This window comes from Rosa chinensis, chromosome 1 (assembly GCF_002994745.2).
Source record: "Rosa chinensis cultivar Old Blush chromosome 1, RchiOBHm-V2, whole genome shotgun sequence".
In the NCBI taxonomy this organism is placed as follows: Eukaryota; Viridiplantae; Streptophyta; class Magnoliopsida; order Rosales; family Rosaceae; genus Rosa; species Rosa chinensis.
In genome coordinates this window covers 65,631,886-65,646,146 of record NC_037088.1, presented here as the reverse complement: position 1 = coordinate 65,646,146, position 14,261 = coordinate 65,631,886, and the positions used below count along the sequence as shown (strand labels likewise).

Below are 14,261 nucleotides of genomic sequence, written 5' to 3'. Positions count from 1 at the left end.
TAAACCGTAATCCCTGCAGCATGATTCACAGGGATGCCATTAGACTTTTTGTTCTTTTCTTTCTTCAATTTTGGAGGTACATTCTTATAAGCTTATAGCAATCCTCTTCTAGATTGGGAAGTTTGAGTATACAATATCATTCATACAGAAACTACACATACATAGTTCCAAAACAAGATTCATGTTACAGAACTTAGCATATCATGTATAGTTATCAGTCTCCTTTTAGCTATGGCATACAATTTTTGTGTAAATGAACAATTGCATAGGACAGTGTTCTCAAGGCTGCCTTCAACTTACAAACAGAACATAACAAAGAGATTAAGGCCTACGTGACTGTAATGCCACGGATCAAGAACATAAATTAAGCACAAAACTTGTAGCAAACAAGGCCTTTTCTTCTATAAAAGAATCACAACTCTTTCATACTTCATCACACACAACCTTTCCCACCAAAAGTTACACAAACTAGCTTTTCAATCCACTGCTTTAGATGGCTTCAATTTTAGTAGCAGCATTGTTATCTTTAGCAACACTACTACTTCTGGCAGTTGGGTCTAATGCAGGCGGAATCGCGATTTACTGGGGCCAAAATGGAAATGAAGGCACATTAGCACAAACATGTGCCTCAGGGAACTACAAGTTTGTAAACATAGCTTTCCTTTCATCATTTGGCAATGGCCGAATCCCTACCATCAACCTTGCGGGTCACTGTGACCCGTACAGCAATGGATGCACCAAGTTCAGCTCGCAAATAAAGTCGTGCCAAGCCAAAGGCATCAAGGTCATACTATCTATTGGAGGTGGTGCTGGAGGCTACTCTCTAGCTTCATCCAGTGATGCCCGCCAATTTGGTGCTTACTTGTGGAACAACTTCTTGGGAGGACACTCCTCTTCAAGGCCGTTGGGAGATGCTGTTTTGGATGGAGTTGACTTCGACATTGAAGGAGGGAATGACCAGTACTATGATGACCTTGCTAGATACCTTTCGGCGCAGAGCAAGAAGGGCAGCAAGAAAGTTTACTTGACTGCCGCTCCACAGTGTCCCTTTCCTGATGCTTATGTTGGAAATGCACTTGAGACAGGCCTATTTGACTATGTTTGGGTTCAATTTTACAACAACCCTCCTTGTCAGTACACTTCTGGCGATGTCACCAATCTCGAAAACGCTTGGAAGCAATGGACTTCAGCCATTCCTGCACAAAAGATCTTTTTAGGACTCCCTGCTGCACCTCAAGCTGCTGGTAGCGGATTCATTCCTGCTGCTGCTCTCACTTCAAAAGTCCTTCCGGGTATAAAAAATTCGGCTAAATATGGTGGTGTCATGCTTTGGTCCAAGTATTATGATGATCTTGATGGATACAGCTCCTCCATCAAGAATCATGTCTAGACTCTAGAATGTAAATTGAAAACGATCCTTGTGTATGTAATTAAAAATCCTATATGCACTATATGAATGTTACATATATAATTATATATATATATATATATATATATATATATATATATATATAAAGAATGAACTTTGATGAGCTCTGTTTGTGGAAGATGTACATCTGTTTTGACTATCTAGGGGACACTGTGGAATAACTGCATGTAGCTTGAGATGAATGGTGGGTGTTGATGGTGAATGAGCTGAAGTGGTTGTTGAACTCTCTCCTCATGGCTCTGTACACATGATCTAAGCCTTCATCAATTAACTCCAAAACCGTCTGGGGCATTGGTGGCATGTTGATTTCGACCGATCCTTCCAGCATCCTCACCACTTCCCCCATTGTAGGTCTCATGAAAACCTCATCTTGTATGCACCAAAATGCGGTTTGCAAGGCTCTTATGAGTTCTTCTTCTTCCACTGCTCCTTCTAGTCTCCTATCTGCAACTTTCAGTGGCTCTCCACTTGTCATCTCCTACAAGCATGATCAAATTCATTAGACATAACTCTCAGATTTTTCATAAGATCATTTGAAATTAAATAGAATTAATTTCTCTGTTACCTTAAAAGCCCATCCAGGATAGAAGAAGTCATCAACATCAAAAGACATGTCAAGGTTTCTTCGACCACCAACGATCTCTAGGAGAAGCATGCCATAGCTATAAACATCAGCCTTGACAGTTATAGGCCGGTTACTCACCCACTCTGGAGCCAAATAGCCTCTAGTTCCTCTGACCATGGTAACAACCTGTGAGTGCTCTCTTCCCATCATCTTAGCTAGTCCAAAGTCAGACACTTTAGGACAGAAATTTTCATCTATAAGAATATTTTCCGGCTTGATGTCACAGTGTATTATTCGATCTCGACATTGCTCATGAAAATATGCAATCCCTTGTGCAGTTCCCACTGCTATGTTAAAGCGAGTTTCCCAGTCCAGCAACCTATGTCCAGAATATTTTGAGGGAAATATCCATTTGTCCAATGACCCATTTTTCATGAATTCATAAACCAAAAGCCTGCCATGCCAGCACAAGGAATTATGCTCATGAGATTCTAATGATGCTATACATTATGCAATTCTTAATGTAGTTATAAATGAGAGCATAAAAATGAAATCCAAGAATTACTGCTTACCGTTGTGAAGCTTCGGAGCAGTAGCCACATAGCCGAACCAAGTTCATGTGATGCATAGAGCCAATGGTGTTGACTTCAGTTATAAACTCCTTCTCCCCATGGGGCAAAACCCTTTCAAGTTTTTTAACTGCAACCAAAGTACCATCTGCAAGGCTTCCCTTGTACACACTCCCAAAGCCCCCTGAAAAAGTAGTAGCATATATATATACATCTTACTATATACCATATATATACAACCAAAATAAGAATACACAAAAATTGAATTAGCATTGTAGTCCATACTTACCAGTTCCAAGCAGCTGTGAAAAATTCCAGGTACGAACTTGTAAATCACGGTAACTAAAATTCATTGGAGCACCAGACAAGATTAAAGACTTCTCCATGTCTCTCTTGAAGGATCTCCTCTTATGCACATTGTAATATAGTAAGAGACATAGGAGGGCTATAAGAACAGTCATGCTCAGAACAATAGGTATAACCAAAACCTTTTCTCTGTTACTACTAGACCCATCTGATGAATCCCCGGATCCTCTTGTATCTCCCTCTGGTACCACCGAGCCATTGGACCTAATTTTGACAAACAAGGTTGAGCCAGGGTCCTGAAAGCCACCAAACTCCATGCTCCTCAAAACCCAACAGTAAGCATTTTCATCATCAAGCCCGTAAACTGAAGCAACACATTCACAATCAGCTAAGCAAACATCTCCACATTTTGATACATTTTCAATGTCACTATAATTTGCTATGACTGAAAATTTTGGCAAATAGTAATTGGTTTGCTGCACCGTGGACATTCTAAACTGTGAAGGTTGATAATCCTGCTTCGAATCACATCTTCCAATCAATGATGAGTTCTCTGAACACTGACCTCCACTATTCACCTTATAAGTCCCTGGCAGACATGAGCAAGAAGCATTGGCCTTGGTCCTATCTAAAGTACAAATCCCATTACCACAAATTCCAGAAATGTCACATGGTGTTGAAACTGCAGCCCACTCTGACACCCATTGCCTTGACCCATTGACATCATCATCCCAACGATACAAACGCAAATTTCCATTAGTTTCGAGTGTCAATCTCCGAAGAACTGACAACCTGTTTGATTTGTTTGAGGCTGCTGATAGTCCTCCATCATCACCATCATTCTTGTACACATATACAGCTCCATCTGAAGACTCACCGTACACAATTCCAAAGCTTCCTGCTTCATCCAAAACCGCTATGACATCTCCTGTCACATTTGATATCTCCGGTCCAGTCCAGTAAGAGTTGTTATAGTAAGATTCTGGTGAGGTATTGTAAGTACTTTCTGGCATATTATAAGTCAATGCAAGGCTTAACGAAGTGCGCTGTTGAAGCATTTTGAGAGCATAATAGCCACCATGAGAGGGTGACTTAGCTGTTGTGAGCTCTAAAGAGACCGAAAGAGGCTGGTTTGGGAGGAGAGTATCAGATGGATGTGAGAAACTCTGCCACATAGGGCGGTTGGCTTCATTGTATAAGATGAAGTTTCCAGATTCTAATAGGGATGCAAATTCAACGCCGGTGCCTGAAGTGTTGGAGGTCCAAATAGTAGCATCACCATCCATGAGAACAAGGTTTCCGGTGGTCTCTAGCTCCAGGATTGCATTGTTGGTGACAGCAGAATTTCTAAAAAATGAAATTTGTTGGCTTAAGTGATGATGATCATATTTGACCTGCAAGAGGTGTTGTAAAGACTAGAGATGGAGAATTGATTGTGATCTTTTTCTTTTAGAAAGTCAAAGACTCAAAACCCAGTAACCATCCAAGAGTTTGCTAATCAACTATGTAAAACAAACTATATATGCGTAATCAACTTTCATAAAGACTGAAAATAAATCTGATTTATGCAAGAGTCGTCTGATAATCAATTCTGTAAGCAAACTAGTAATTTTAGTTACCAATGATTTTCTTATTTGGATGCGAATAGTTTGCACTAAACGTGCTAAAGCTTGGAACTAAAGGTACTTACCAATGTTTTGCACTAAAAGTTTCTAAGATATAGATCTCGTACATACGAACGTACATGATAAACTTATAGTCATTTGCCCTATCCACTAGGTGATGCGTTCTTAGAACTTTACCCAAATTTAGATATACCAAGAGAAACTGAAATCTGTTAGCTTAAGTAGTAAATAGTGATGATGATCACATTAACTTCAAAACGCTAGCTTTGTAAATACTAAATACTAGAGATTGGGAGTTGGTTTGTGATCTTAAGTTAAGAGACTCAAAAACCAGTAACAATCCAACAGTACTGTTCTGATCAACTAACAAAGCAGACTGTGTATAATCAAATATGCAAGAGTGTGATACTCAACTATATAAACAGAGTAACTAAACGATATAGTTTTGTAAAATTACCTATTAGCAGACCATACTATGGTTCTGTCTCCAGGAAGCTCTGCAAACCAAATTGCCAGTTGATATCTGTTATCTTCATCCATTGGACTGAACCCAAGTGCAAATGTACCATTATCAGAAACCACCGTCTGGTTCTCTTTAGCCATCAACCTCGAACCCAAACTAATCTGGTTAGCCATGCAGGCACCAAACCCAGCTAGAACCAAGAAGAAGAACAACACCAAGTAACTACTGGAGGCCATTGTTTGGAGCTATTAATTGCTAGCCAGTGTAGTAGTAGTTTTGCTAAAGAGCAAAGCCAGCGAAAGAAAAAGTTGGCTAGATGTGCCATATTTAAGAAAATTGAAGGAGCACAAAATTGAAAGAACATAGGGACAGGTGTATGGAGAGGTTGGTGAGCAAAATTTTGACAAAGAGTTTTATCAAATGGGTAGGCTGAGAGGTCCCAGTTGGATATTGGGCAACGTGTTTATTGCACTGTGGTCTTGGATTTGGACTGTGAGTTCGTGACCAACCGAAAGGCATAAGATCTACGCGCGTGTCCATATTGCAATTATTTGCATGAGAATTCTGGCTTTCACATTGTAGCTAGTAGTGATCATCTGGTTTCAGCATACTGAGGATTCACCATCAAGAATATCCATCAGTTGAAAGTGGATTTGGTATAAAAATAAAAACGACTTACATTCCGTCGAGGTAGACTCCGTCTACATCTAGTTTACTTATTTAATTTCTTTTCTATTAATTTTTTTTGAAGCAATTCGTTGAACACCTTATAACATATTATGTGTTTTGTAATGTCTAAATCTATTTCAATAATTTCAGCATCACCGAACAAAAACACGTAAATCACTACTTATTGTAATAAACGCATAAAGATATTGGAAGGAAGGTGGTTACCTACATTAGCACTCTCTCTTGGATCCGTCCATAAGTCAATACTTAGCTTTGTTCATACAATATCAATATCGGATGCTGAAGTCACATGTATTTGGCAATTCGAATGAATCCGTTAAAGCGGTGCTAAAAGTCCGATGGGAAAGGCATCATCAATTTGACATTGAAGTCTAAAGTGCAACTGATCTCCCATTTCAGCATCTTATCCTCTTTGTGATCGAGCTGCAATTATTTGGACATTATTTTCATGTTTCATGGACCAGGGAAGTAATTCTCCTGTTGAAATTATTTGCGGAATTATGATTTTTTGGGGGACCTTGTACATTTAAGATAAGGGTTTATTAACTCCAGATTTTGACATATTATTGCAGAAAAATCCACCTTCTAATTGTGTCCAACTGCCCCATTCCCAAAGTCAAACAATAATCACAAAAAAAAACCAACAAAGAATTATGCAGTAGCATCCAAAAAATTATTTAATGCATATCTCCCTTTTTTTTCATATTCTAAAAAAAAAACAAAAACCTTTAGTGGGCCTCTTGGGCTCCCGTCAAAATAAGTTTGCGAGTAAACTTGGGCCGAAAGCCGAGATCGTTCAAGACAAGCAGGAGATCGAGCATTCGCATAGAAAAATGGCCTGCCATTTTGGCGCTCTTTTCAGCTAACGATTTAAAGACGTGAACGACGTCGTTTCAATACTCACCACCCCCAATTTCAAGGGTTTTCTGAAACCCTCTTTCATCCCCAGACAAAAGAGCAAAAAGGAACCTCCTGTCACCCAATTATCGATTCCATGTCATCTCTCTCCCCCCAGAAAATCAATCTTCTATTACAATACATATACACAATTAATACCCTGAATTATTTTTCTTCATTTTTTTTTTTGGTTTTTTGTAGAGATGGAGAATTTGAATCTGAAATTGGTCACTCCAAAACCCTAAACCTGAAATATTGGGTTTTGGGTATTATGCTATGAGCAAAAGAGGTAGACTTTCTTACTCCATGGAATTGGAGCAAGTTGCTTTTTTTGTTTGTTTGTTAAATTGAAGCAAGCCATTTTGTTTATTGCTTATGGGTCCTCAAATTCAATGATAATGCATTTTATAATGAATTTTTGATTGATCAAGAACATTCTTTACGGAATTAAACTGCATTATGAATGTTTGGAATCTCTTTGCATTTGCTTATTGTCTCAGAGAGGGGACATTAGGGGGGACCAATTGGTTTCAAGTCACTCTCCTTTTCTGGGCTTTGTCACTAAAACCTCGGTTCATGTCAATCTCTTTCTCCGACACCTCCGGGACCAATGTCTGCTATTTTCTGCTGTTCTTTTTAGTTTTTTTTTTTATAGAATTAACGATGTTTATAATTTGCTCAATTTTGAATGAAAAGGATGTGACTCTTTCTAACATGTAACTTGAGATTGAGGAGATAGTGGATGAAAAACCTTGAGATTTCCTTACCAAGAAAACTTTCGGATATTATTGTTATTCCTGGATTTGGATAGTTTTAACCGATGCGCAGACAGATATAGAGCTACCTATGACGATGAACAACACTTGAATTTATCCATTTGTGGTTTTGAACTGCTCGAATTTATGTTCATTGTCCTCTATTATGTTTGTTCTGATGTTGTATTGTAATTGGAGGACCATGAGAATCATTGCCTGGAGGAAACTTCAGTTTCTGTTTCCTTCTGCAGGGTTAGAGTAATTTGGTTTTTTACGTGTCATGCATAAAATCCAAATGGTTAAACACTCGGGTTAAAAGTATCAATAGAATATAGAAGGTGTTGTAAAAAAGTATGAATCTGTAGAGAACAAAACCATATTGTTAAGTGTCAAGGCAATGATGATGTTTGAATTTTCATTTCCTTTTTCTTTTATGTTCTTTACTTTTCCTTTATACTAGCTCGGTGTGGGATGTTGAACCTAACAAAGGAAACACACCAAGTTATGGTTTCTCTTTCTCCATGCTCATGGTCCAAGGTTCCTATCTATTCTTAGGCTTGCAGGACTATGAGTCTTTAACATGTTAGTAATAATCCAATACACTAGCTAATAGTCAAAAGCCATTTTAAGGCCTGCAATAGCTCTGTAACTTTTTTCCTTATTTCTGCTGATTTATGATTCATATAGCAAGTAGGTAATTGTTTAGTTACATTCATAGTTTGATACTGATTTTTCTGAAAGAGGGTAAGGCCAGCCTAAAGCCCAAGTGACTCTAAAGCATAATGACATCCACCATTCCTAATTACTGGTTCAACCTCTAGAACTTGCAGCTTTGCAACATTCATTATTAATTGTAGTGCAGAAATACTATTTTTGTAATTAGAACACCGCTAATTGCATACAGCATATGATGATTGTGACATGGGAGAACAATATAATATGTCATTTAGGTTGAGCATTGTGCTAAGATTGTTAGGAAGTGACCATCACATAGTGAAATCATCCTTTCAATCTGGTCTAACCTCTCCTAAATTTTTTGATAAATACAAAATAACATCAAAAGAGTGAAAGACAATGACAAAGAGTAGCCAAGCTAAGCAATATCAACTCTTTTTTCCAGAACATATATAATAAAGGTTATGACTTGTGAGAGAATATTCTGAAGTGTTAGGACTACACTTGCCCCTATTTACTTTGGCTGTGTTTGTTGATACACAATGGAGAATGCATGAATCTGCTTTTCTTAGAACCAGTTTCTAAATGTTACCTTCTATTTATGGAATGTTCTTAAGAAGTTCAAATGCATATGACTCTTCTTTTATCCTCATTTTAATCAAGTTTCTAAAGCCTGGCTTGCAATTAAACTAATGGAACATGCATGAACCTGTTTATATTCTCTGTTTGTTATATTTAACAGAAATTGCTTATGTAAAAAGAAACCAATCTTATTTGTGAACTTTAAGAAGAAAAATGATTAAAACGAATTGTGGGGTTAGCTAGTGATGCAACAGTACATTATGGATGCTTGTGGGGGCTCACATTTCTCTGTTTCTTTTCTGCTTTTCTCTTTTCCAATTATCAAAATTCAGTGTCTCTTGCCAGACAACCACATACCCAATTGTTGGAGAGAGAGACTGAGAAGATATTAAGGTATATATATGTAGTAGAGATATGTTCCACATGCAAGAGGGCCTCTTCTGCTAGCAATTACCAATAGCAATTTCCCCACTTTGTATAATTGTATTCCTTTCTCAGTTTTCCTTGTTGTCTAAACACTAATTCATAACAAGTTGGAAGCCATGGAAACATCTCAGCAACCCCTCTCCATTGAAAGCTTTTCATACAGTTGGTTAGTGAATCTCAAGCCTCCTTCTTTTGAAAGCCTTGACAACTCCCTTAGGACTTCACTAGATGCATCCGATGAAGCCTCCTTCATCGAGATGGACCCAACAATGCCACCCTCTCAGAGATTCTTTAGGAATTCCCAGCAGGATTTCAAATTTGATTCACAATCTCCTCTCTCTACTCTTGTTCATGCTGATGAGCTCATTTCCAATGGTTATCTTTTGCCACTTTCGGTTGATGACCCATTGAAGAATATGGAGTCATATGATGATTATTATGATCAAGCCTCGAATTCCAGTACTGCAAACCTTCCAGTCTCTTCATCAAAAGAAGCTGCTCCAACAGAAAATTCTTCTTCAGATTGCTCTAATTCCTTGAGAAGGTGCAGAAGATTATCAAAAAGAATATTTGAGAAGTACTTGGATTTTCTCAGACCGTTGTACAAAAGGATTAGACAAGGTCATAAAGCAAATCCTAAAGTAGCTGGGAATCATGTTGATAAAAGGTTCCATTCATCGAAGAACAGCAGGGTGTATTCATCAGAAACTGCATCGCCGCGAATAAGCGTAGCCTATTCTGCTCCTGATGATTGGCGAAGGTCGTGTGATTCCGAGAGCTCAATATATGAGGCAGTTCTTCATTGCAAAAGATCCATAGGTATGTTCTTTAACACTTGCATGATCATTGATCATTGATAATAGTTACTTGAGCCTCATCTCATGTTTGTTGAAACTCTGTTGATTTCAGGAAACTAAGTCAATTGAGGACCAAGTGGTACAAAATTAAGCAGTGAAAAACTGAAACTAGAGAAAGAAAGAGACAGAGAAGAAAGGGAAAGAATAAAGGAATACACATGGGAAGATCATCAACCACTTGTTCTCAAATTTGGCATCTTCTTATATAGCTCTGTCTATATAATTCTTGGATGATATATAAGATTCTCAGAACTTGTGTGGATGGTCTTCATGAAAATTAATTGCTGACCTTGTAGGGAGGAGAAAGTAGAAACATACTCTAAGTTTTTCCTCTTGTCTTTTTCTCTGTGTGGGAGGGAGAATCTCCCTTCTCTTCCTTGCTTATATTCCTGTAATAATAAACTAAATCGGGATTATTTTGTTCATGGAAAGCACAGTTCCTCATCTGTATTGTATATTCAAATTAAAGCTTTGGAAATATATAAAAAAAAGGGTGTAGCTAATATACAATCTGGTATGGCAAATCCGTCTACCTCATTTCGATTATATGGTTTTAAATTTCTGAGTGTTGGTGTTGCTCTTTCAGTGCCTAGTCAGTTTTCGTTCTTCATCTCTCCACGTGCTACAGTTCACATATTTTTTGGATTAATCTAAACCCAACAATATGCAGAATATTATCTTTAACAACAAGCCTGTCAATTGTATGATACTATAGCAAGAGAGTTTGATGTGAGAATAATTGATCGGCTAACTATGACAACTGGTCCCCTACAGATATATGATCATATTTAGATTTATCATCATGATAAAATTGATTAATTTCCACTGAAAATATAAAGAAGTATATCTATCGGTTGGAAAAGCTGATGATTTTCTATTAGAAACCCTTGCATAATACATATACGTTCGGGGTGAGTGAGGGATCGATATAGATCATATGCTTTCATATCGATCTTGTTAGATAGAACAGACAAGTAAACAAGAAGAAGAGAGAAACGAGAGGAAGAAAGGAAAACAGAAAAAATTGCAATCTATATTACTTGTACCAACAGTTTCATATGAAACATTACCATTGCGCGTTATAAATATATACTGATAGTGATTATAAAACAGAATAGAGACGATGTACACCAAATTCTTAGATAGACAACCGATGTGCCCTAAAAACTTGAGTTGTTAAGCAATGAGCGTGCATTATATGCCAAACATCATATCTCTTGCAGGCGGAGATGCACATATATCACATATACAGAGAGAATGGATGAAAGATTAAATACTAACACATGATCTCAACGATGTTATATGGCAATCGAAAGAAATGTGGCTTGCATGATTCTCTTACACTCTATGGTTTATATGGCAGTCAAGGAACAAGGTCAAGTTTGACGGTGAAAATATTGACGTGGGGAAAGCATGTAGGCTGATTTCAGGTCATATATGTTCTTCTAGTCACATTGCCACTGGTCACATGCATAATACCACTCATGACATATGTATTTTGAAGAGGTTTAATGCCCCTTGTAGGCAGCAGAAGACTCCTCGCATCATTGAAGTTAATTGGCATCCTCTGTTATTTGGTTGATCAAGATAAACACAAATGGAGCATGGAAAAGTGATTTGGGGAAAGCAAGTTATGGTGGATTGTTTCGGGATTATAAAGGTGTTGTTTTGGGTGCTTTTTGCTCCAATTTGGATATGCCTAGTTCTGTTGCAGCGGAGGTCATGGCAGTTATTAAAGCAATATAATTAGCATGGGTCCGAGATTGGAAATTCATATGGTTGGAAGTGGACTCTACACTTTATTCTCAATTTTCTATAATCTCCTCATCTTGTACCTTGGCAACTTCATGTGGAATTGGGTAATTGTTTACATCGTATTTCTCAAATGCAATTTCGTTCTACTCATATATTTCGTGAAGGGAATCAAGCCGCAGACGCACTAGCAAATTTTGGAACTACTTCGTCCTCAGATTTAGTTTGGTGGGATTTGGCTCTGCCTATAATTCATAGTTTTTGTAACCGGGACTGAATGTGATGTTGTCGAGAGATTTGGTATAGTCCCACTCTGTTTTTATTTTATTCAATAAATTATCCTCGTTTCATCGAAGTTCATCAACCACATTGAAGCACCTAAATAAAATGATGTTTTTAAAACACAAATAAAATGATGTTATTTTATTCAATAAATGATGTTTTTTATTTATTTAAGTTTTAAAGACAATGTGGTTGTATTTATCTAACAACGTTCAATATTCATTCCCGAGGGTACGTATGTAAGCTTTGAAGACATACCAAACATCAAAGCCATCATCTTTCTCGATCTTCCTCTGTTATTTGGTGGAATTGAGCTACGGTACGTAAACTGTATATAGTAACTGAGAACCGGGTAGCAGTTGCAAATAAGAGTTATAAGCAGAAAGAGATGGAGGGTAACATAGAGTCTATATATCAAGAGACATATCACATTGATCGATTTGTATATATGGAATGTTAGGTTTGGCTTCATTTCGAGTCATGAATGGAATAGTATGCATGGTAGACCCCTAGCTAGCTCTTCGTGTTCACACCAAACCCCAAAGGATATACATGCAGACATGCTACGTTGTAAAACTGAAACACAATCATACCTATGGGCTCCGTTTGTAGCAAAATTGTAGCTTACATTTGGGTATTCTGCTCATATATCATAGTGCATGATATGTTCATGTAGGCTCTTAAACAGACCAAACCGCCTACTTTCATGCTTTAGTTCGATTGATTACATATTATTGTCTCACATTGGAGATCGTCATTTATACGTAGTTACAGAGAAATACTATTTACCTATCTACATATGGAACCGAAAGGATATTTTATAGGCACGGTCTCAAAGCATTCAAAATCTTGTCTTACACACACTTCTGTAGTCCTCTAGTTTCCCAGATTCACTGCTTAATTTGCTGATGAATTATTTGCTACAAATTTGTCCGAGAAAAACATTAGTGATGGAAAAGAGTGATGAGTTTGTCATAGGGTTTAGGGTTTCGGGTTTACGGAGTCAGCTATAGTACAACAAAGAACAAACTTTTCATTCTAGCTGGTCCCCAAAACGAAACGAGCTAGCCTTAGGCAAAGCACATGCAGAGCAGTAGATGCATGAATGCCCATTTCTTTCGGTCTTTTGATGATCATGAAGCTAGATCTACCTGTCTAGCTCGATTTTGTGAAGCTTGAGATTGAAAACAAAGCTAGCTCCATTTCTTCGATGTGGGTAGCCTAATATCGGTCAATACGTACGTCTGACATGTGAAGCTGAGGAGGATAGGGAGACATGGACAAACTGTGCTAGCATGAAATGCCAAAGCTGGATATGACATTGGATATATGTGTGTTTCTTTCTACTTCTCGTTTTGTCTTCGGCTTTGGATTTTCTGTTTTGTGGCCAAGGAAGCACAACATAGAGTAGCTTTATCATTTTGTTTTGCCATTCCAGGCTTGTAATGGACTACTAATAGCTATGTATATCAGATTAAGCTGTGGGGGACCAGCAACTATCAGACATGCTACTTGTCCCTCTGCTGCAATTGGTCTCTTTAGCGCCTAGCTAGCTAGAGGAAGCAATTGAGTGCGGGCTAATCAAGCCAAGTCGTAATTAACCACGCAACCTAGCTTATCATTAACATGTGTTCCTTCATACTAACAGCTAATGTTGGTCACAAGCTAACACCTAACACCCTTGCTTCGTCAATTGCAACTACATCCTATATGTAGACACGCAGTAGATATATATAGGGATAGAAAATTATGGACGGAATAATCCACTTTGAACAATTGTGGATTCATGACTATTTATCCACAAGCCGAAAGAATATGATTAAGATGTGCATTCTCGTATAGTTGTAGAACTTCTCTACTCTTTCTTATTGTAATTTATGGAGACATTTTTTCAGACACTTTATCCCCATAACTTTACAAAACACGTAAAATGTGAAACAGTTTCATGACATACGTACTATAGATTCACCTAGAAGCACTTAAGTACGCTCGTGACTCTTGAACCCACTCTTTCTCTAGACTTCCTACCGACAAGATTTTTACTTTCTGTTAGACAATCATTATCCCACCCAAAACAAATGTTGTAAATTAGTCAAAAATATGTAAATCAAGGATATATGTGTTAACATAGAAAAACAAAACTTATTTAGAGGTCAAAGGGTTGGGTCTTAGTTAGGGACAAGCAATGGCAGTAGTCATCAAAACTTGAATTATTTCATTTCACGCAAGTGAGTAGTACATAACTGGCTAGTAGCGCTAGATAGTAGGAATAATTATTTGAAAGTTATTTAGGCACTACTGTACCTGTTTTGGACAGAATCTTCGTACTTGATGATCGATCATAATGAACATGAACTCGACACAAACCAGGGTACAATATACTTGAAC

General features: G+C 37.7%; 3 protein-coding genes across 5 annotated transcripts; 2 read left to right on the top strand and 1 right to left on the bottom strand.

The window, feature by feature from the left end:
* The first annotated feature begins 493 nt into the window (after positions 1-493).
* Positions 494-1,637, top strand: LOC112182324 (hevamine-A). Its single transcript, XM_040508373.1, has 2 exons — positions 494-1,462; positions 1,509-1,637. The coding sequence occupies exon 1, from the start codon at positions 494-496 to the stop codon at positions 1,388-1,390; it is 897 nt and encodes a 298-aa protein (XP_040364307.1). The 3' UTR covers positions 1,391-1,462; positions 1,509-1,637.
* Positions 638-5,296, bottom strand: LOC112182314 (G-type lectin S-receptor-like serine/threonine-protein kinase At5g24080). 3 transcript variants are annotated; one of them, XM_040512481.1, is made up of 6 exons: positions 4,952-5,296; positions 2,853-4,216; positions 2,567-2,747; positions 1,995-2,448; positions 1,501-1,907; positions 638-1,462 (listed from the first exon to the last, which is right to left on the bottom strand). In XM_040512481.1, exons 1-5 carry the CDS (start codon positions 5,191-5,193, stop codon positions 1,566-1,568), a joined length of 2,583 nt encoding a protein of 860 aa, XP_040368415.1. In that variant the 5' UTR covers positions 5,194-5,296; the 3' UTR covers positions 638-1,462; positions 1,501-1,565. The 3 variants fall into 3 exon arrangements, with proteins under 3 accessions (XP_040368415.1, XP_024176553.1, XP_040368416.1); XM_024320785.2 differs by having other exon boundaries at positions 1,509-1,907; XM_040512482.1 differs by having other exon boundaries at positions 2,853-4,263; positions 4,952-5,086.
* A 3,612-nt stretch (positions 5,297-8,908) lies between these two features.
* On the top strand, positions 8,909-10,264 carry LOC112177040 (probable membrane-associated kinase regulator 6). The gene is made up of 2 exons (XM_024315211.2): positions 8,909-9,801; positions 9,892-10,264. The coding sequence occupies exons 1-2, from the start codon at positions 9,099-9,101 to the stop codon at positions 9,897-9,899; spliced, it is 711 nt and encodes a 236-aa protein (XP_024170979.1). The 5' UTR covers positions 8,909-9,098; the 3' UTR covers positions 9,900-10,264.
* The last annotated feature ends 3,997 nt before the right edge of the window (positions 10,265-14,261 follow it).

Coding starts and splice junctions, on each gene's coding strand:
- LOC112182324 (XM_040508373.1), top strand. CDS start 494: ATGGCTTCAATTTTAGTAGCAGCATTGTTATCTTTAGCAACACTACTA.
- LOC112177040 (XM_024315211.2), top strand. CDS start 9,099: ATGGAAACATCTCAGCAACCCCTCTCCATTGAAAGCTTTTCATACAGT.
- LOC112182314 (XM_040512481.1), bottom strand. CDS start 5,193: ATGGCCTCCAGTAGTTACTTGGTGTTGTTCTTCTTCTTGGTTCTAGCT. Junction 2,449..2,566: donor TGCTCCGAAGCTTCACAACG/GTAAGCAGTAAT, acceptor CTGGCATGGCAG/GCTTTTGGTTTATGAATTCA. Junction 1,908..1,994: donor ATCCTGGATGGGCTTTTAAG/GTAACAGAGAAA, acceptor TCATGCTTGTAG/GAGATGACAAGTGGAGAGCC.